General features: G+C 47.2%; 1 protein-coding gene across 1 annotated transcript in view; it reads left to right on the forward strand.

Annotated features, from left to right (window-relative positions):
- Window positions 1–493: 493 nt before the first annotated feature.
- Window positions 494–22,406, forward strand: part of jeb (low-density lipoprotein receptor domain-containing jelly belly protein) — a 163,127-nt gene continuing 141,214 nt past the window's right edge. The window contains exon 1 of the mRNA XM_089571205.1: window positions 494–1,388. Within this exon, the coding sequence (XP_089427331.1) occupies window positions 1,049–1,388 (340 nt within the window). The 5' untranslated portion in view covers window positions 494–1,048. The remainder of the gene's footprint in view (window positions 1,389–22,406) is intronic.

The raw sequence follows: 22,406 nt of genomic DNA on the forward strand, positions 1-22,406 counted from the left end.
CCGGACAATGTTTGTGAAGAAAATGTCTGAAGAAGCAACGCCAAAAGAAACAAAGAGGAACGCAGACCGTTACAAACCTCGAACACGATCAAAGACCTCACGGGCTCCCAAAAAACCTAGCCAATGATCAGTACAAAGGAAGAGCGTGTCCCTAAAAAAGGGTAGAATAAAAGCAAGAAAGCAACGCGTTCTGGGCGGACTAAGAAGTCCCGACGTAGTCGCGCGCCGCGGCAGGAACGCACAGACTTAGACACCCCCCTTCCTGTAGCGCGCGCCCCCGATCAGACAGAAGAGGGAGCAAAGGGAGAAAAGGAAAAGGGAAACAAAAAAACGAACATCTCCCGGCAGGGGAGCAGTAAGTCCGCGTGCTCGCCGCTGCGGACGTCATCGGCGCCGGGGGCTCCCATTTGCCAGTGGACGGGCGCGCGCATGCGTTGAGCGCGCGGCTCGCAACCGCCGACCGCCCCCTCGGCGCGCGCGGGAGAAAGGCACAGAGGACTTAGGGCGCCCGGTACCTCTCTCCCCGTGTGTAGGCGCGAGCCAGAATGAAATAGCCGCGCCGCAGCCGACCACACACCGCGTGTGTCGCTCCGCGAGCAGTGTGTGTGCTGTCCCTCCCAAATACTCGAGAGCGGGAAACCGACTACCCCACCGCCACCATGCTCGTCGCGCCGGAGCCGTTCGGCTACCCTATGCTGCCTCGGGGCGCTGCGGCTGAGCGCGCTGCCGCCTAACTAGCCTCCGGCTGCGCCTGTCTTTCTTTTGTTTGTCACACCGCCCCCCTCTCTCCGCTACCACAGTCGGCCGTCCCGTTCGACGATCGCGCTCTTCTTCAGCCGGTGGCGAGCACGAGGATTCTGTACCAGCGAGGAAGACACCAACACCGCCGGGCGGCAAGAGGGAGACAGCGTTTGTGACGGACGGTGCACAACCGGGCGTCGACGTCCTCAACCGGACTGAACCGGACTTGGCCACCTGTCGCTGCAGCGGGGAATTCGCGTCTTTGAAAACTGTGCTTGCGTCGCCGTTTGCTGAACGGATACTCGCCATGCGTCTCTGCTTGATGCTCCTGGGAGCCCTGTGGCTGTGCAGTTGCGAGGCGGCCAGGATCGGCTCGCCGTCGACCATGCGCCAGGCGCTGTGGTGGAGGCCGGCGGCGCTGCTACAGCGCCAGGCGAGGGCGGGCCCCGTAGCCATGGCCAAGGCAGGGTCCTCCCTGGGCCCTGGTTCCTCCTCGTCGACGGGCTCTGCACCCAAAGCCGGCTCCAAGGCCGGCAACCCCGAAGCGCCCGGCGAAGTGGCGCACGCCGACGCCGGAGCCTCCTCGAAGGCACAGCAGTCCGTCAGGTCTCCGCGGGGAGCCAGGCAGTACGACGTTCCGCAGATCGGTGAGTGCACCGCCTGAGCCCGAGAAAACGGAACGCGAGTGGGATGATATGTCATGGCGGTGCGACGCCAGCAGGAGTGGCCTGCGACGGCTGCTGGCACTTTGATAGCAACAGGCATGGCCGACAGTTTCCTAAAGAAATGTCCAGAGCGTAATGGAAAGATTGGCTTTGATGTCTAGATCGTACCGAAGCTCAACGAAAGGAATAAAACTAATCGTAGCAAAGAAAAGTAAATTTGGTTTTAGTAAAATTGAAGCGGAAGATGCCAGTAGTCTGCACTGCCTCTGTTGTTACAACCTCTGTCACAGGTAATCTAACTGTCGCGAAAATAGCGCCAACCTGTTGACACTCTGAAAAAAAAAATTATAAGTCAAAAACAAACTGCATGACAGTGAGGTAATGACGGCTACCTCGTTAAGTTACGCAAGAATAGCGTGTTCATTTCATTCCTTCGCACTCAGACGGCGGGACGTTCTTCTTCTCTTTACAGGATTTCGCTTCAAAGATCTGAGAACTCCTCTATCTATCAATTAGTCAAAATTACAAGTACTTAGGACAAGAGCACTCATTCGTATCGTGCCTATTATAGCTAGAATCGCACTGAAGTTTTCTCGTCTTGTTTGCCACTAAATATATTAAGTACTGAGTTCTGTAGACACTATGACACGCAAATTCACAGTCACAATGACCGTCTGTCACAGCAGAATAAGCTGAATGAGAAACCAGCGAATTTCTTAAACTCGCGGCTCACATCGATCGCGAAGCGCTCATGGAGTGGAGCCATTTCTCTTTCTTGCTACTTGGATGCCAAGACTTTCACTCTTGTGTGTTGTTTATCAGATAAGCTTTGTCATAAAAATATGCGGGGCAAATCGGTCGCTCTGCCCAGTTCCCGCTTTCTCAATGACACAGTTGATAGGTGAATAAATAACATACCATTCGCACTGCTTTGGGACGTGAATACATCGACATGCCGCATTTGGTGACGTTACTTTATACTTGTAGGCTGCCCCTAGTAAGATTAAACAAATTGCTTGGTTCCAAGGTTACTCAAGCGTTAATACTTTTTTTTTCTTGAACGCGGAGCCAGCATGGCATCGTTCATTAATAAACAAGGTGTTTCACTTAAGACTTTACGCAATTTTTTAAAGTAGGCTTTTTCTCTTTGAAGAGTGCTTTTTTCGGCACAGCACTGTCAACGGTGTAGCTCATCAGATTATTGCTAATACGTGCTAACTAGCAGGTTGGTTAACTAATACTGAATAGATAACTTTTGATTATTACTGATTAGGCCCTTGACTATTGAGAGGAGTGTAGCCCTCTGCAGGTAGTATCAATATTAATTTTTATAGTTTTGAAAACGCGGTTACCCTTGGTTGTGTGGTCCAACAAATTTTGGCTATTTCGACGAGTTACGTGCACTGCAGAGGCTGCTTTGCCTGCAAGCTTGTCCAAAACGCTTGTATTTTGGCGCGATGTAGATAAATTTTTTTAGGCCACAGCACCGAGGGTAACCAGGTTTTAGTAATTCTAAAAACTGATATAGATATTAGTGACGGCGGGCTACACGGATCACAATAATTAAGGAGCCTAACAGTAGCCCTAACTAATATTTAAAAAGTTAGCTGTTCACTATTAGTTAACCAGCATGCTAGTTAGCATGTCTTAGCTTTATTCTGAGTTAGTACACCACTGAGAATGTCATGCCGAAAAAGCGCTCTTCTAACTCAAAACGCCGACTCTTAAAATTGTGTACAGTTTGAGGTTACACACCCTGTATACCTCAAACCTTACGTTCTGTCATGAAGAGGCGTGTGCGCCAGGCGCAGACCTGCTATTACTTGTGAGAAGACAGAAGATGCGACGATCTTAGAAAGCAACCGTTTTTTTTAATAATTTTTCCGGTTGGTTGGTTGGTTTATGGGGTTTAACGTCCCAAAGCGACTAAGGCTATGAGAGACGCCGTAGTGGAGGGCTCCGGAAATTTCGACCACCTGTGGTTCTTTAACGTGCACTGACATCGCACAGTACATACGGGCCTCTAGCATTTCTCCTCCAAAGAAATTCAACCGCCGCGGCCGGGATCGAACCCGCGTCTTTCGGGTCAGCAGCCGAGCTTATAATTTTTCTACAAACTACCGATGGATTAAGCTTTGCCGCATAAAGCCTCAATGAGTGGCAAAGCGCACTTTACAATAGCTGGCGTTTTTTATTTTATGGGCAATATCTGTGGCAGGGCACAAAATTTCCAGTGTGTTATAATTTTTCTACAAAACACACTAGAAATTTTGTGCCCTGCCACAGATATTGCCCATAAAATAAAAACACCGGCTATTGTAAAGTGCGCTTTGCCACTCGTTGAGTCTTTATGCGGCAAAGCTTAACCAATCGGTATCAAAAAAAAAAAGGAAATAAAGGTCAAAGGAAGCGTAGCTGACGAATTTAATTTAATTTTCCTTTTTTGCGCGTAACCGACATCCTGCTGCGCTGCTTCTGAAAAAAAAAGATAAGAGTGAAAAACTGTTGCAGAGGAAAGAAGTATGAGAAAAAGAATAAGCTAGAGGGATTTCACAAGGTACTTACGACATTGACAATCACGAATGTGACGCAATAATAATTACCACCTGCCTTAATTAGTTAAAAAAGTGACAGAAATCACACAATATGTAGTAGAACTGAAAAAAGAAATGAATTCGATGACACTGACCGAAAGCTTTGTTTGTAGAGCAATGGCAATTTTGCTTCTTTGTTTATTATTCGTCACTGAATTTCCCGGTTTGTGATGAAATTTATTTTTTGGCGTTTCAAAACACAGCACCGTTATTATGGTCCAAAAATCTTGAGCTATGCTTGAAATACGACAATTTTCACTTCTCCTTAGTCGCCTGCAGCGGTGCTGGAAATCTTCACTCTGGTACTGAAGTTTAGGTGCGCTCACACACTGGCAATGACCACATGCCACAGCGTTTAAAGAAATTTTAGTCCCAGCCGGTCCGTCCCAAAACGCTCTTACACAAAAAATGCTAGCGGTTACCAAGAAGAAATGTCACTTGCTGCTACTCGGATAAGTTCCATGTTCAGAAGAATTTCCTGGCAGTTGCTCTCATACGTTTCGCAGCCGCCATAAACTACACACTTGACGATGCACCGAAGCGTCGAGTTTGCCTTGAAAACATGCACGCAAGAAAAAAAAGAAACGAAAGAACAGTAGAATTTTCGATTGAATGCACTCCATTTCTGCATTTAATAAAATGGCCTTGACACCAATGTTTTTTTTTCCTCGTTTGATATTTTACGAAACAACAGCCCAACCACCACCAACGACTGCACTTAATGGACATTTTTTTTTCCGGCTCGGCTCACACAAAATGTCCACTCAACGAATCTGCTTTCTCGACTGCCCTTCGCCAGCGAGCGCCCTCAGTCCAGATCCTAAAACGAGAAAGACAGAACACCAGCGTCCAAAGCCATCAGATTTAAAATTGCAGAAATTAATGACCTGCCCCTGATTTGAATCACCTTTCTGCAATCATTTATTTTGTTTTTCTCAAAAAAGTAGGCGGCTTAGTGCTGCGTGACATCTAATTAGACAATCTACGCAAGGGGGTAACACGTTTTTGAAGAAATGCGCAACAGTTTCATAATAGCGTACTGGTTTATGGTTTATGGGGGTTTGACGTCCCAAAGCGACTCAGGCCATGAGAGACGCCGTAGTGAAGGGCTCCGGAAATTTCGACCACCCGGGGTTCTTTAACGTACACTGACATCGCACAGTACACGGGCCTCTAGAATTTCACCTCCATCGAAATTCAACCACCGCGGCCGGAATCGAACCTGCGCCTTTCGGGTAGGCAGTCGAGCACTATAACCACTGAGCCACCGCGGCGGCATTGTAATAGCGTACTATCGTGAGCAAATGTCAGTACCCCACCACTTGCGCTTCAAACTTTGCCGCTCTGCATTGGGGCGCCGCCTGGTAAAATACTCCTCGTATCGAGGCCGGCGCACTGGGCTGGTCTGGACACCATGAGCACTTCATCAAGTGGTGCCCCCATGCACAGCGGCAAAGTTCAGGACACGATCTCTTGCTTTTGCTCATGCTATTACGTGCCTCCAATCGCGCTAAAAAAAAAAAAGTGGTCATAGTGAGGGAAGAAATTTTTACCGAAGCCCACAGAGTAAGAAGATCGACATATCTGAACATTACAGACGATAGCACGTAATTACTGCAATCACTGACAGTAAGGTAATGAGCTATAATATGAAGGATAATATATAATTCCCTCAGTAAGTGATATTTAACCATAACAGCTTGTCCCTTTCTGATGTGCGTAGATGTTCAAGAATTATCACTGTAAGAACTACACGATGTCATATGACGCATTCTCTACGCCGTGAAACTGGAGCACCCAGATATTTTACAGGCAACTCAGGCGCACGTTAGGAGCCAATGTGAGGCGAACGCATATAGAGAGCGCAGTTTTTGCTAAGAAACATATACGGAAAAAAAAACAGTGGTTCGACCACATTTTGTGCCTCGAGGCATACATAGTAAAAAAGTATGCACAAAAGCTACAGGAACGCAACAAAAAAAAAAAAACTTCGGTGCAGTGTTTCGTGCAGCGAAAACTCACCAGAGATTGCAAGAACTATACAGCGCAGACAAATTTGCGAGGAAGTAATTACCAGAATTTGTGACACCCCGCATTACTGTGTTCAGGGCAACCATTCGGGAAGCAAGGCAGGCGCTGAGGCTGGACCGGGGCTCTGTTCCGAATCTGGAGCAGTGGGTCAGCGTGACCTGGTTAAGGGCTTAATTCTCCACCAGGCCGCGAGCCGGCATTGCAGCTTAGCTGCTTTTATTTTGCTAGGAGGCGCATATAATTAAGATAAGAAGCGAAATTATTGCGGCGTCTGCCGGCTGAGGGGAGCAACGAGGAGAAGGTCAGGCGGAGTTAGGTACATCCTTGTACAGTTGCCTGTCACTAAATAATAATTTCAGTCGTTATTACGTCTGACGGATCTGCTTACTGTACCCTTACTGCACGCGTTTCTCGCCAAAGTGTTATGACTTAACTGATTTCGAGGTTCTGTACTTTGAATGAAAGCAGAAGGCACTGCGGTCACTAGAAGTATATGAGTTTATACTGTTATGGCAGGTGAGAGCACCTTTCAAACATTCATTATCTTTCGTGCTTTCTGAGACTTATCTTTCGACGTTAAAAACACGAAACCTCGAGTTTTCAACAGGCTTCTAACCTTAGCGTTCGATCAAAAGCCTAGTTCTTTTTTTTTGTCTGCATTTGCCCACGATGGACGAAATAACTTTAGAACGGCCAGCAGCTTTTGTAAAAAATTTCCAGGCCATTTCGGGGATGAGATCAATGCTTTCCGAGCTTGCACCGCCGAGCTTGTTTTGCTCGAGAGTTTCAGATCACCTCGAAGGTAAAACAGGAAAAAAACATCTGTTCTACTTAGTCGATATATTTTCATAGTAACCGGCGACACTCAGAGGAGAGCCTCGAGGCAGGTTCGAACTCCTCCCAAGTCGCTTACGCCTTTCTGATAGACTCTGTGTGCGCTCACACAATCGAAAAAGAAAGCTTTTTTTCCCTTTCCGCTATGTTGCAATCTGTGTGCGACCCGAAGTAAAATGCAAGCCAAGTATATAGCTGTCCATTACTCTTCCTTATTATAGAAAAATGTCAGTAGGGCTCACAGGATCATGCTCGCAATCCACTATTTCGTCCTCTTCTTTCTACTGCCTCGGGGCGCTGTATCAGAGACTTGTCACATATGCGGCTAAGCTCAAAGCGGAGAAAATCAGCCTAAAAATGACACGCGAATCGCGCCACAGCAGACAGCCCTGGAGACCACGAATAGAGTGGGCCATCCCGCCTTCCTCTCGATACATCTCGCGGCAGTTCTTTGTTCTCGAGGAAAGCTGACCCGGAGTGCGACAAGTGACCGTTCTCTTTTTTCTCTTCATCTCCATCGCCGCTAACAAGGAGAGCCAACAGCGCGTTCTTGAGCGCACATAAAAGACCGCCCGCATTGTGCGTGCGTAGCATCGGCGAAATCCTTAGCTCTCCGGGCACGGACGCGGAGCCCACGGAGACAAGCTGACCAGAAAAGCCTTGTTGTCTGAAAGCCATTGCGAAAGCCACGAGCACTGCAGCGAATGCCAGACCGGAGACAAATACATATGGTTCTGATTTTTTTCTTTCTTTAACATATTTGCAGTGTTTGTGCAGAAGGCTATAGCCGCCCGAAGTGCGTCTCTTTCCGCACACTAGAGGCAGGAAAAAGAGCTCGTGCTGATGAAAGAAAATCCTTATTAATGCGAAAGTATTTCTAGGCTATGTCGGCGGGCTCGTGTCACCAAAACATGCCCGCAAAAAGTGTCCGCGAAACGTGTCCGCAGCAGTTGTGACGTTCTCAGAAGACGTAGCATCAAACGAGTGGTTGTAATCAAAAGAGGATGATGTGAGGATGCTGCGCAAAAAAAAAAAATTATGTCGATAGGTTGATTAGTTAATTATTAGAGCCAAAACTGTCGAAAGAACGTCAAAATAGCGCAGACGTCGATAAAGTGAGTGGACTGGAAAACAGCCATGGACGGCAAAATAGTGCAAAAACAGGCAAAATAGTGAAACTAAAGTTTGAAATGAATTGAAATGTATTTGATGAGTGACGGTTAATCGAACAATAAGTTCCATTGACATAGATTAATTAGCTAATCAAATATCAGCAAAAATTATTGGACGGCTGAATAGGTTGGACGGGGATATAGTAAGCAGACGGGGAAGCAACCACGGCACCAAATTTGAAAAACCAAAATGGTTGACTGAGATAAAAAAAAAGAAGGTATAATCACAGCGAAAAATTAATATTTAATTACAGCATAAGCTAACTACGCTAATGCAGTAGTTAAAGTAATAAACAAGCAAAAAGAAAATAATAAAGAGAGGCGAAGAGAGGCCACCAATGCCGAGGAGGCGTCAATGCTTTTTCCTTCTCCCAATGCGGGTCGCCTCAGTGACCCCTAGTTTTTTTCAGCCGACAGTCTGTTGGAACTTTTTTCCCGAAGGATGAACAATGCTGTCTGTAAGCTTTCTTTGAAGCGACCGTAGAGGTCGTTCTTGTCGTCATTATAGTTATCATCAATCACGTGAAACCGGGAACGCGTACATCGCCTCCACTGTTCACGCCACCACTACAACCACCACCAACGCAGTGACAAATTGGATGATCAGAAAAAAATACACAGAGCGAAATTATGCCGCGGAAATTTGTCGCAAAATATGCCGCTGCTTTAAATATCAATATCCTGATGACAACAAGCGCCAGATATGGGCTCCAAACCAGAATAAGAACTCAGTTTCTTAATGGAGACTACTATTCGCGCCTGTCCATCCAACCGTTCGTCCGTCCGACCGACCGACCGACCGACCGACCGTCCGTCCGTCCGTCCGTCCGTCTGTCTCTGTCTGCGGGGATAAAGTGGCCGCAGCTGGGACAGGGCAGCGTTAATTGGAGAAACATGCGAAGGCTTTTGTACTGCAATGGGCACTGTTAGGCTGTTGATGATGGTCGTCAGCGCATCTGTCAAGTCAGATGCGCTTCATCTCACGACAGAATTTGCAACGTTGGCGCTTATAGGACCGCATCAGACGCTGGAGAAAGTTGTGTGTTCGAAAGTAGTAATTCAAGAGGGCGACATGCGACGCATGGAGAAGAAAAAAGAAAACAAAACAAAAGGAAATTACGTGTCTTCAGCGTACGCTCAAGCAAAGAAAAGAATACATCGGCGCTCCAGATTTCAACACAAAAAAGGGCCTGGAAGAAACTCGCCTTAATTGATAGTGCCGGGGGCCAGAGAAAATTGGACACAGAAGATTCTTATTTTATTTTGTCACGCTATTACCGTTGAAGAGGGCATCGAGTTTTAAGCTCGTGTTACGATATTGCCTTGCTATTTTGAGACCCCAGTCCTCTCTGTGACAACGCAGATGCGCCACTCGTCGCACAAGAAGGTATCCTTTCGAAGCGCTGTCGTAACAGGCACCACATACCGCACCAACCGGAAACACGTGGAAGACGAAAAAACATCGCCACTCCCGATTTTCAGATGCCTTAAGCAAACATTTTGATCGACATCCATATAGCGGACTAAGTTACACGCAGCGCGATCGCAGCAGGCAGTTAGTTTTCATAACTTCCAGAAGCACTTGCCGACGACAAGACATCATCGGGGCTGCACAAAAGTAAAACGAAACGAGAAAAGGTAATCGAAAAATAATGGCCCGTGCACACTTCAGACAAGGTAGCGACAGAAACGTCTGGGAACCGGCAAAGAACACGGGGTTGCCTAAAAAGGAAAGGAAAGCGTTCGAAACAATAATGACCGGCTCTTTTATCGCGTAGCTGTTTATATATGTATTTTTTTCATCGCCGACTTCTTTCCCGTCCCATTCAGGCGACGGCGGGGGACCAGAAAAGGAAACAAACCCGAGTCGCGAATCATTAGGACGACAAATTATTGATCGCGCCGCAGTAGCAACAGTTCTATAGAGAACAATCTCCTCCCCTCACCCAGTTCTCCCCCTTGCTCCTCCAGTTCCCCGCTCTATCGTGCTTTCCCTATTATTCTTCCCCGTTTGTGAATGGCCTTAGCCGCTTAGTAAAAACAACGGCCAAACAGTTCGCCACACCACGTTGCCGCCCAGACCCCCTCCTAGAAAAAGAGAGAAATGAAAACATAGAACGCCAGGAAAACATGTAGCGCGAAGAACAGAAAGAACCAGCAGATGACGCTGGTGTTTCCGCGTTGCATACCGCTCCGCTCGGTCGCGGTTCCTGTTCGTTCAGAAGGGGGATGTTGGGGAAGCTACACACAGGGGGAAAACTGCGTCCTAGCTGGGACGTCGTGCGCATCCGCACATCCTATTACGAGCCTCGACGCACTCCTGCAAGGAGCTTCTGAAGGCTGCAAGTCTTGTTTTCTACGTTGACACCCTCGCGCACTGATACACTCGCCCGGCCAGTCATACGACGAGTAAACTGCCGCAGGCGTTCAGAATGGGGGAACTGGAAGCCGCCGAAAGGTCTACACGTGGAAGCAAGATTTCAGTTTCCGCATGGCTGGCGTGAGGATCCGGTCTAGTGAGAGCGCTTGAACGATCGGCTTTCGCGTTGCCCAAGAAGTTGGTTGTGCTATAGTTTGCAAGTTCACGTCGCGGAAGCCTATTCCATGCCCCCCACCCCCCCTCCCCTCCGTTCTTAAATTTTTTTTTTCTTGCACAGAATAAGGTCCCGGTCGTAACAGTTTTGATTAAATCTACAATGCCGCGCAATAGATTCCCAGAGGGCACACGAGGCTTCGCACACGTATTTCCATTGTGGATTTCCGTGATCTGAGTTTCTAAATGAAATTTCTTTCCGCCTTGTGAGTGGGACGTCAAAAACGATCTTCTAACTTGAGCTGGCTTGAACGATCTAGATTTAGAGCCAGAAACACTTTCAATATTTACGTCGAGCGATATGAAGCCTGGGAAAAAAAACTGACTATTTCAGAGCCTCGTTAAAACCGACGTGCACGCTGCGAAACGAAAACACACAGGGCAGTGCTGATCCTGAAATAAAGAGATAACTTGCAACTTGTTTCAGATTTGGAAGCTGTGCAGAACCGCGCATGCCGTTTCATTCTTTCTAATTATCACCGAACAAGCAGTGTAACCGCCATGAAATCAAGTTTGTCCCTACCACTTCTTTCCCACCGCAGATCAATAGCCTCATTGTGTCTTTTTCATAAAATTTACCACAACAGCTTTCTCAATCCTAAGTTACTGTCAAGACCATGTTACATATCAGCACGCGTCGATCACCGTCATAAAGTTGGAATCCCATCTTGTCACACCAAATGTTTTCATGACTCATTCATACCTCGAACTTGTGCCAGCTGGAATCACCTTCCCCACGACATCGCAGGTATTTCTGATAACAATGCATTTCGTCAAGTCCTTAATGTTTCTTTCTGAGTATGTGTCGTTTATTACTGTATAAAAATTGCCTTTCACTGTCTACACACTGTTTTAATATATCCCTACTGCATTCTAACCTTATTGCCTTCCTGTGTTTTCAATTTGTCATGTATTCCTGGTTTATTTTTGTTTTCTCTTGTTGTTGCTGTTTAGACTGAAAATTTTTATGTATTCCCACTCCCCTCTGTAATGCCTTCGGGCCCTGAGGGTACAATAAATAAATAAATAAATAAATAAATAAATAAATAAATAAATAAATAAATAAATAAATAAATAAATTTTTATGAAGAAATCACCAAGCGAGAGCAGAAAACGTCTAACAAGGGAATATGGTCCGGTATGGAAATGACTCTGTTACATAACATTCAGGAAGTAACGGCTTAGTTGTATAGTGCTCACAGCGGCATTGTAGGAAGAGGCGCTATTGGGTTAGCAAGGAGAACTACGAAAGCTTACCAGAGAAAAGCGAACAGCATAAGAGCGAAACTAGATTAAGGGACATTGACGACACACTGTCGTGCATTATGAAACAAGGACAACGTATGGTTTAATTATTTGAATTGTAAACCGATCATTTTGTTTTGAATGAGACATAGGCCTGCGTATAATGTGCACTGCGAACCAAATATTCAGTTCCCGATGAACCGCAACTGCGGTTTTGTTCCTTTTACTAAGCCGTTCCTCTCAATGCTGCTGGTGAGTGAATATAGAAGAAAAAATAATCGGTTTCCATTCAGAGTAAATTGAACGTATTAGGCGTAGCAGACAATTGCAGATGAGGTTCAAAGGTTAAAAGGATCACTCGTTTCAAAATAAATTGCTTAAACCAGCCTTTTCATAAGCACAAACGTATTTCTTGCACTAAAAACGCCCCCACTACGCCTCCACAACAGTTCACTAGGTCTTCGTGGCATCCTCGTAGGCGCTGCAAACACGCGTGTTCCGCCGTCATCCCGCCCAACGATCTCTAGGTCCCCCCTTCGCGTGATTTCCGAGTATCACTTGAGCCTGCCGGTCGTTAGCGTGCTGCCGCTTCGGTGCCGAACGTCACGAAAACAAAAGGAAAACAAAAAATTATACATACAACAATCGAAAGCAGCCTATTTGCATCAAATAAGTTCTAAACACCTCCTCCGGCATCTGCGTCTGGTTTTTATTGTTCTGCTGATTGGCCGAGCCATTTGTTTCGCATCTAACAAAGCGAGAATTCAGAGTACGTAACCACGCCTCTGCAATCGCACGAACATGCGCGAAAGCGGCAAAGAAAAAGGAGTAATGATTTTTGCTGCCGAATGAATTTTCTGCTGCTGCGATGGCGCGAAGAGTGTAAAAGAATGGAGTGGGGCGTTCGTTTTTGTCTCCTCTCTTCGTACGAGGACGTTTTTGACATTGTAGCAAGCGAACAGGAAATTACGATTCCGCTTCTTTCGACGGGCGCTTCAAGAAGGCTTTAATGCCAAGGTCGCCTCTTGATTTTGGCGTAAACACGAGCAACATGGTGAGGGAGCCTTCAATCCTGGATAAGACAGCTGGTTGCTGAATGCTGTGAAAGCGTGGTGGCATGTCCAGATCGGGTCACGTTACGTTAAAGTGAGTATAGCTTACATACAAATTATCTTAACAACGTTGCTCTCTGATCTGTTGCATCATACAAGTATCTAGGCATTCATAGCACTTCTAACCTTAGCTGGAAAACTCACGTTGAATTCATCCTCAGCAAAGCTAATGAGGATAGCAAAAAATAAATAAGAGTGCGAAGAGGGCGTCCACTGTTTTCGCCATTGAAGCACGAAAAACGGGGGCAATGCTTTTATGAAGCATTGCCAGGTGACATATCCGTCAAAAACTCCAGGTTCGTGCGTTTTCTGCGCTGCGTAGTGTCTTTGGACTGATCACTAGAGACTTCCGTTTCACGGTGTGTTATAAACATCCGTTAGCACACTCGTTTCGTCCTCTTTATCGCTGCACTGTTGTACACCGAGCAGTGCTGCTTTTTAAAAACTCATGCAGGTGTATACTTTCAGATTATTTTATCTCTACTTTCATTAAAATTTCTCTTCTAATTTCTAACGGTCGTTTTGGATCAATACTTGCGACACTGAAAGAGCCTTTCTAGCACCAAAAGTAGTATAGCTAACGTATACGACCTCATCATGCTTTGTACGACGCCTTGTAGACGCATTTAGAATCCTTTCTGTGGTAACCTGTAGCGCTAATCTAATTCTGAGCCAAAAGAATGAAAATAGCAGCAGAATTCAACCTCCATCTATCTATGATTTGCTTTCTTTAAGGTTGATACTGAGCAAAAGTAAATGTCGATTCCCACCTATTTCAAACCTTGTGAGTACACAAAAAGCTGTTACCATTTTTCTACTGCAGTCTTCGTTGATCGTACTGAACGGGTTTTCGGAACTGAGCTTTTAATGTCGAGAACACATCCCTATTGCTGCCGAACGCTACATCTCGGCTTACTTTCAATAAATGCCTGCCTGTTTCACCCACATGTTCGCCCATTTACTCTTGGTGTCAGCTCCGCAAAGATTACCCTTAGTCCTAGTGCTTTTGCCCGTATGAAAAGGCTCCGCTACGCAAACAGGAGGCGGATGTTTTCCCAGATCAAAGCTCATTTCAACGCATTACCGCACACGCTTCCCTCATTTAAATAATCCGGACAAATCGGGAAGTGCGTCCCTAATTCTGTTCGTCCAATTAAGCTAGATCCGGGCTTTCGACTCAACTGCGGTAGTTGCATCCCCAACACGAACGTCTTTAGCCGCGCCCCATACTCAATCCCGCCCGCCACCCACGACGACTGCAGCGCCAAGGCGCCAAGTCTACGCGCTTCTTCATGGATCGCGAGTTCTGCCACCACGGCGTCGCGAAGGGTCGGGTCCGGCAACGACGTCGCTTTGCCAATGGCATCGCTGGGTCTTGCCGATCCGCGTCCCCGAAGTGTCGTTCCCATCAAGTTCTTTGTGCAGCCGCCGTAACGACGTGTCTCCGACGCACCCTGGGATTAATAGCGGGAATCGCTCGGCGCAGCAGATGAGCCCCAGAGGCGAACAGAGCGGACGGCCGTGGTCAATGCGCCCCACGCCAATGAACTTGGCACATTGCGATGGGAACGAAGCCTCTTTTTGTCTTGTTCCACACACGTCGCCTTGACGTCAGGAGAGTTGGCACTGCCCTGGGGCATAAGTGTTCGTGTTCGGTTCCCGCAGAAGGCGGACACAGATAAGCACTGCGTTTGCGACAAACACCGAACAGTGATGCCCGTGTTCAAAAATTAACAACAAATACGTCCGAAAAAACCGCGAGGAAAGAATATGGAATGGGAGAATTAAAAGCACAAAGGAGTCCTTTATACTGAGAGTTCTTAATTAGAAAATAATTGTTACAGCTTCGAGAAATCTGATGACAGTGACAAAGGAAGCGATCGAACTGCTGCAACGCCTACGTACTGCGGGCTACGGGAATAGCCAGTTCTACGAAAGCCACTCTCCTTGTGTTCGGAGTCCAAACTCTGCCGTTGAAACGACTGCACTTACTTTCCCGGCGGTAGCAAAGACAAAGGACTTGTTTTCGGCGCTGGCTACCGAAGTAAAAAAATTGCAGGCTGTAGAATGGTGCGCGAAAAAAAATATATCAGCTTCTGCGGGTGGGACAATATCTGAATAGCGACTGTATCGACCGGGAAATAAAATATTATCGATCCACTTCTGTTGCGGGCTCAACATGAATTCGTACCAAGTATACTCAGAGGTATAGGAACGCTTTTGGCTGATTGAAATGGCTGTCCTCGTTTCTGGGGCACCGCGCATATATTACAGGTGGATCGATGGTTCGTATCATTCGCAGGACTGCACCGTGCTGGTACGGCCTGGCATAGTGATGGATATACTTTTTAAACAACTGGTCGCCTACTTTGTTGAAATCTGAATGCACCGGTGAGAAACATTGGAGAAAAATAGAGGCTAATAAGTACCGAAAAGATTGTCGCTCTCATCTGCTCACATGAATGCAAGCAGGGTGTTCTGCAGCAGTGTTCTACTAGAGTGCTGCAGAGTGTTCTACATTGCGATGGTTATGGTTGGCAGGCAAACGAATTCAAACAGCACTCTTACAGTGTATTAAGCAGAAAAAAATTGCCGTTGTTTCAGTTACTGGCCGGACAAGATAGTGTCTTTCATATCAATGAAGTTTCGCAAATGAATTCTAATGGCTGTGGCATCGAGTTCGCAATCATGAAGTTGTTCCTCCAGGCATTTATTGAGCTATAAAAGTGTCGCTCAGTATTGTATCTTCAAATAGACAGCCTTCCGCTCCATACACGTATAGCTCACCATTCATACTTCTTCTCCTATAGCAGAGAAAGAGCCAGAGCCTAATGTCCTTCCAAGGCACGTGCTGCAGGCGAAAGAACTTTGTCGCTGACGTCACAACTGCTTTCGTTATTGTTGCTCTCGCTAGCTCCTCGCTGACCTACTTCATTCTTCTTCCTTTTGTTCATTATTGGGCCGCCCGAAGTTCACCCGCCTGCCATCACGAACACGTATCACGACATTAAAAAGTATTCAAAGTCCTTTTAATCTCAAGAGGAGAACCAGAATGGATGTTCTATCCATGCGTCCAATAATTACATCCAGCGAGGTTGCGATAACGCGCCGATCTCTGTCGAAATCTTTGCTCCTAATTACCCGCCGGTAATATTCTCGTTTGAAAATGATTATTGCTGCGAACGAGGACATACACTTAATAGATTTTTGTTCTTGTCATTTAACTTCAATAAGGCGACAACCTCAACAACTCCGGCGTTTCTCTTTATACAATTAATAGTCTCTTCTTTTATTCCACATATACTTTCATGGCTTTAGGAAACCTTGGAAACTGAAATAATTCTCGCTAATTGAGCTATTGCACCGCGCTTTATCTCAAAGACTATTCTACTCGACATTGTTTTAATGCGTACAAATCGACAATGGAGCGCATACCATCAGTTGAAAAAAGCGAAGTCCTTAATTACTTAGATCAAAGGGAGGTCGGGGCATGTAAGGTATGACTGAAGAAAGCATATGCACTCACACCTACAGAGGTTCAATGTTCGACAAAAAAACATAGTTACAGGGCGGAAATTTTCAGCGTTTTTTTTAATTTATTATTTTGCCTCTTCGTCATTCTTTAGCCTCCCATTTGATCCGCGAATAAGGCTGCTTGCAAAACAGCGGCCTTGAAGTCACGGGCAACCAATGATGCTTGGGCTGCATAATAAATCTGGAGGAATGTGGGTAAAGAAGTGCGGCCTCTGAATAGAAACAGTTTGTGCGATTGCACGGAACGGGTTTAAATGTGAGTTTGCGTTTATGCGGGAAAAGTCATTGTGCCTCAAGAGGTCGAGAAGTGATTGTAGGGTTATGGCATGAGAACGTTTGTACGTGGTCATTGCAGTGTATAACAGCCACGTCAAAACCTTTATTCAACGAGAGAACGCGAAATAGAATGACGCGCAAGACTTCGCAACTTTGGCGCAAAAAGCTTGAATTTGTATTGATCTTCCGCGGGTTGGTACATAAACCAATCCATGTTTTGTATGCTCGTGCTTGTATGTATACGTAGCGAATTTTGGTAGTTTTAGTTTTTGGCATAGTGCAAAAAAAAAAACAAAAAACTCTAGCATGCTCAAAGATTGCTTTATCATTGGTTTCCGCATAAAAGTTCCTTTCATAAATTTTTCATACACTCGAAAAAGCTGCAATTCTCAACGCTAGCAGCCCTGAAGTGCAATATGTGATTGGTTGGCATCAGTTATTTAAAGGGTTACCAAGCTGGTTATACGCGGCCCTTGATTTCCATGAAGCGCTATACATGAAAAATCTTCACATTTCTTCCCCTACGTTTTAAGTGGGCTATCTGCGTTCTCTAATATGAGCACTTCCGTTTCGAAATGAATATCCTGGATTGGTTCAGTTTAGTTTAAGAACACCAAACCAGCCTCGAGCGCTCTAGCAAGGTGGTATGCAGTAAAACAAAAAGTGATAAACAACTAAATTTGGTGGTTATGAAGTTCGGTGGTTCGTCTGTTAGATTTGAATGTTTGGTGAGTGGCCCATATGTGTAAAACCATTGCGCCTGAAGCGCTGAGGCTAGTGTAAGCTTTGTTAAGCTCGACACATGTCTCTGACTCAGTGCACTGCGGCAGTGTACTCTACGCTACTGAACTCGCATACTTATATGTTGCTGTTGTGCATATTTATAGAGGTTTAGTTTAGAGGCGTTTAACAACCGAAAGCGAATCACTCTTTGAGGGACGCCGTAGTGGAGGGCTCCATAACCACTATGACCACAGAGGCACCATGGCGGCGCATCTTTATTTGTTGTTGTTGATGTTGCCTTGGTGGCATGGCACATATCCACGACGGGGGATTGGCCAGGGTTCAGTGAGGACCTTTAAGTACTTCATCTTCCTTGGAGTGCGCAGTATTGTGCAAGCTAAATCTGGCGTCAGCTGATCCCAGCGGAGGTCACTAAGTTCGTCCACTTGTAGGGAACGTTCGTTGAGACCGGCACAGGGCCCAACACATTTTTTAAAGCTAGGAACCTAAGGCACCTCTTGATCTCCAAGAGTTAAAGTGTGCGAATAGCTTTTCCCATTCAACTTGCTGTCTGGCCAACGTTTTTTTTTTCTTCTTGATTCGCAACACATGCGCGGATTTTAGCGAGACCGACTTTCGCCGCCAATTTCCCTAGAGTAAGGAGCGCGAAGGTATTGCCACTGCGGCCATTATTGTGCCGAAGTCAAAGCAAGACGAGGCAGTGCTTCACGGACGTCAATTCCACCGCCTTGTTTTACTTAGCCGAGTCTTCCTAGCGGTCCCAGCGTTCCTAGGTGCAGCAGCAACAGCAACCATCCCACAATTCAGTGCAAACAGCCGCAGTGTAGGCTCGAGAGCTGCAGGAGCGCAGAACGCCCACCCGCTCATGGGGAAACCTTTCCCCTCGCGTTTTCGCGCGCGCGCGCACACTCACGAGGCAAATGCGCTTCATGCATAAATCTGCATCGCGCGCCAACGGACGAGCGGCCAGCCGCCGCTTTCGAGGCGTCCGCTAATTTGAACAAACCAAGAGAAACGAGGCGCGGCAGCGGCATCGCCGTCCATGGATAGGAAGCCCCCCTCCATGTTTAAATCAGGGCCCGCATTGCGGAAGGTGAAGATGCTGAGTGGGTATGTAGGCGTTTCGGAAGAGAAATGTTGGAGCCCGCGCCACGCACAGATGGGGACCGACGGGGGTGAACGGGGAAGGGGGAGGAGGGGGGGGGGGGGTAAGAAAAGACCAGCAAACAAGAGATGCAGGCAAGCAAGGCGCACGTAGAGAGGGGAGCACCTTGGGGGCAAAGCTGGGAAAGGCTGAGTGGGGAGAAGAAAAGGACTTTATCATTTTATTTTTTTCTGACGCGAGACGAGATAGCGTGGCGAAGTGTGGGGCAGAGAGAGACGCAGCCGGCAGTGTGCTGCGTCTGGAGCCAGATCGAGGTAGATAAAGACGCCCGGTGTATATCCATTCGCGGGAAAACGAGTGAGGAGCGCGCCTCTCTGTAGCGAACGCGCTACCAGAGGGCGTGCGCGGCGCGGGATTGGGTCCATTCGCTTTCCGCTGCTGCCGCGCCGTATACACCGGGAGAGAAAAGGAAGGTAAATAAAGAACGACCCGGCCACGACGAGTTGCGCTTTCATTCGTTTCGCGGCCAATGAGAAGAGCCCAGAGAGCAGCGGCGCGAGTAAGAACGAGCGGAAAAGGAGATCAGCGTTAAAGAAGGAGCACGCAATTGAGCACAGGTGTCCCCGGCAGTTGCCGCAGTCTGAGAGCGTCTCGCCGAAACGGCCGATAAGACGGCCGAGGAAAGATCTTGGCACAGGCACGCACGCACTTACACCGCTCTTCTCTCGGGAGACAGAGAGATGGATCCAGGACGGGAGGAGGTGTGTTGTGAAAGTAAGGAAAGATGAGGCAAAAAGATAAAAAAATAAATGGATAAATGGGACTGTGGAAGTAGCGGTAGCATCAACAGCATCAGCGTCTCGCATTAGCGGTGGCATTCCGTCCTGCGTTGATCGAGAACCGGCCGATTTCGCTGCTGGCCAGCGCACACGCGCAATAGTGGAGATACGCTTCTTGTCCTCATCCCTTGAATCTTCTGCCCACTCGCACGCTTTGTTCTTCAGGGGCAGGCAGTACGCGCTTCTTCTTCCCTTCGCCCACCAAGCTGGCGCCTGCGCAGTGGTCCAATCGAAGTTGCGCGTTCATTCCCTCTCTGCCTTCCCACTCTGCCCATCCGGCCCTCCGGCTCCCCTTTCGCAGGGGCCCCTTATCGGCCTACTCGGCCGTTTGTTCCACCGCGCAGGGTGGGATTGTCTCCTGCCTGGCCGTGGTGCGCACAACGAGCTCTGCAATGGCGAACTATGGCGGCTCGTTTGGCCCGAGCAATAAGCCGCTGCGGTGGCTCCGGCATGAATGAAGCCTGTTGCGTTGTGCGGGGACCCCGCGGCCGCACTTTGCCGCGGCGTGGTCGTGAATCACTAATTAGGATGATATCCGCTGCAGCTAGTGTTGTGGCGCGAGTGGAAGAGCAAGTTGGGTGGGTACCAGTAATGTTCTCTGGTCTGCATGCGTCTCTGCTGTGCGCGCGTGGGAGGATGTGGTTGCTCTGGCTTTCTGCATTTTTCAAGGGTCGCTTTTCGTCTTATTCTATGTGTATTCTGTTCGAGATACTCACCTTTTCCGTCCCGCTAAACTCAGAGTGATGGCAATTATGCCTCGCGCGAATGGCTCTTTCCTAACGGCACTGCAGTGAACTTGTTGCTTTTAAAATGTACACGCGCTTGGTGTGAGAAGATTTATTTTCCTGAATAGCAGTAAATGCTTCTCCTTTCTTTCGTTATAACGCACATTGCCATTGACGATCGTGATAGGAACTAACCGTGCACAACTCGCTTAGGCACGCGCCTGGCAAATGATTTGTTGAAGACTCGCATAAAGCCCCATTGGGAATGCAGTAATCAGATGTCTCTGAAAAGCATGAAATAATATCAAACATTCCGCTACTTCTGAGAGAGAAGTAGAACTGCTCCCGAGAAAAACTTTTAAAACAGAGGGGACAATTTTTCTCTGCTAGTACTGCATTGCCACCTCTACAATGTAATCTATGTACGACATGAGTTCCAGGGCTCCAGCACTAACTGTGCTTTCCCTTCCAGTTCGTTTTTTCTGTACAAACGGCGGCTTTAAAACCTCGGCTCAAGTTTTCGAAGCTCTGAGTGCTCCTATTTCTTACTGCTCCCTTTTCTCTGTGTCTGACAAAATATTAACCTCGTTAAAAGTAGAAAAGGCTCACTGCGCTCTCACCTGTCCTACAACGGTCGACTTCTCGAGCTCTGTGGGCCCTCTCCAAGTTCTACGATGGAGGATACAGCCGCCGTACAGGGCTCCTTCACGGCCATAGTAACGGCACAGGTCGAGCCCCGTCCCTGACTCAGGCGCAGAGTCGCGCATCCATCTTCTTCTCCGGCAGCCGATGGGGGGGGGAGTCTTCCTCGGCATCCGCTGCGAGATAGCACGCGCCATTCGGCAGGACTTCTCGCACAGCAGCACGTCTCCTCATCTCCCCAGCCTCGTGCATAAGTGATGCGCGCGACCCGATGTCATCACCCGTAGTCGTTGTGGATCATGGCCCCGTTCGATCCTTTCATCATCCGGCCGCATCCTGCTAGAAGGGGAAAAGAATAAGACAAACTTATGCTGGGAACGCTGCTTTCTGTTTGAAGCATGCGAAAAAGAACACGCACGCACACGCGCACGTACACACACACGCACGCGCGCGCGTGTTTGTGTGTGCGTGTGAGAGAGAGAGAGTGTGCGTGTGTGCGTGCGTGTGTGCGTGCGTGCGTGCGTGCGTGTGCGTGCGTGCGTGTGTGTGTGTGGTGTGTGCGTGTGCGTGTGTGTGTGCGCGTGTGTGTGCGTGTGTGCGTGCGTGCGTGCGCGCGTGTGTGTGTGTGCGTGCGTGGGCGAAGAAAGCTAACAGTCCCCGAAGGAGAGAAGAGGGATTGTTTTCCATAGCCAACAGTCATCGAAAGGAAGAAAAGCATAGCGGAATGTTTTTTCTTTAATTTGTGGCGTTGAATAATGAGAAATTAGTACTGCAATCAATTTATACCTCTAATTTCTTACAGGCTGACTTCAACCGATGCTCTTCCTAAATAATACATGTAGAGGTCGGTATTCAGTACGATATGATTGACTGACTGACGGACCAACCGCGCGGCCAATTGATTGACTGATTGATTGATTGACTGGCTGATTGTTTGATTGGTTGGTTGATCGATCTATCAATTGCTGATAGTTGATTTATTTATTTATTTATTTATTGACTGGTTTATTTATTTATTCATTTAATTTTCTCAGGACCTAAATATTGAGATTTTGGCGAAGTCAAGATTGTTATCTGGATTGTCATGGCCTCCGCTGGTTTGGTTCAGTTGATTGCTCCCTAGTGAAGTTGCTTACAGGGGAGAACTCCTAATTAGTTTTCCCATTGTGGTGTCTTGAGAAAAGAGGTGGATAAAGGTTCGAAAACACAACTTAGACATGCATCATTTTTAACAACAATTGATTATTACATGATGATATTTATAAGCCAAACAAATGTCATGTCTCCTTACTTCCCCTCGCCTGTTATACTGTGTTAAAAGCAAGTGTAGACTTTAAATAGAAAGTTTTAATTGCCTGTGAATCCTTCCACACGCCCCTAATGAGCGCACTGAATTATTATCATCGGATAAATTTCTCCGAGTGAATCCTGTGCACAACGTGTAATACTACCAGCAGCTCAATACAGGTACCTTGAATCAGTGGTGAGTGCAGTTAGGTTCGTACAACATATGTGCTATAATGAGATGACGTAAGGAAAGTTTATATCAGTGGC

This window comes from Amblyomma mixtum, chromosome 2 (assembly GCF_055824585.1).
Source record: "Amblyomma mixtum isolate Tamu chromosome 2, ASM5582458v1, whole genome shotgun sequence".
Classification (NCBI taxonomy): Eukaryota; Metazoa; Arthropoda; class Arachnida; order Ixodida; family Ixodidae; genus Amblyomma; species Amblyomma mixtum.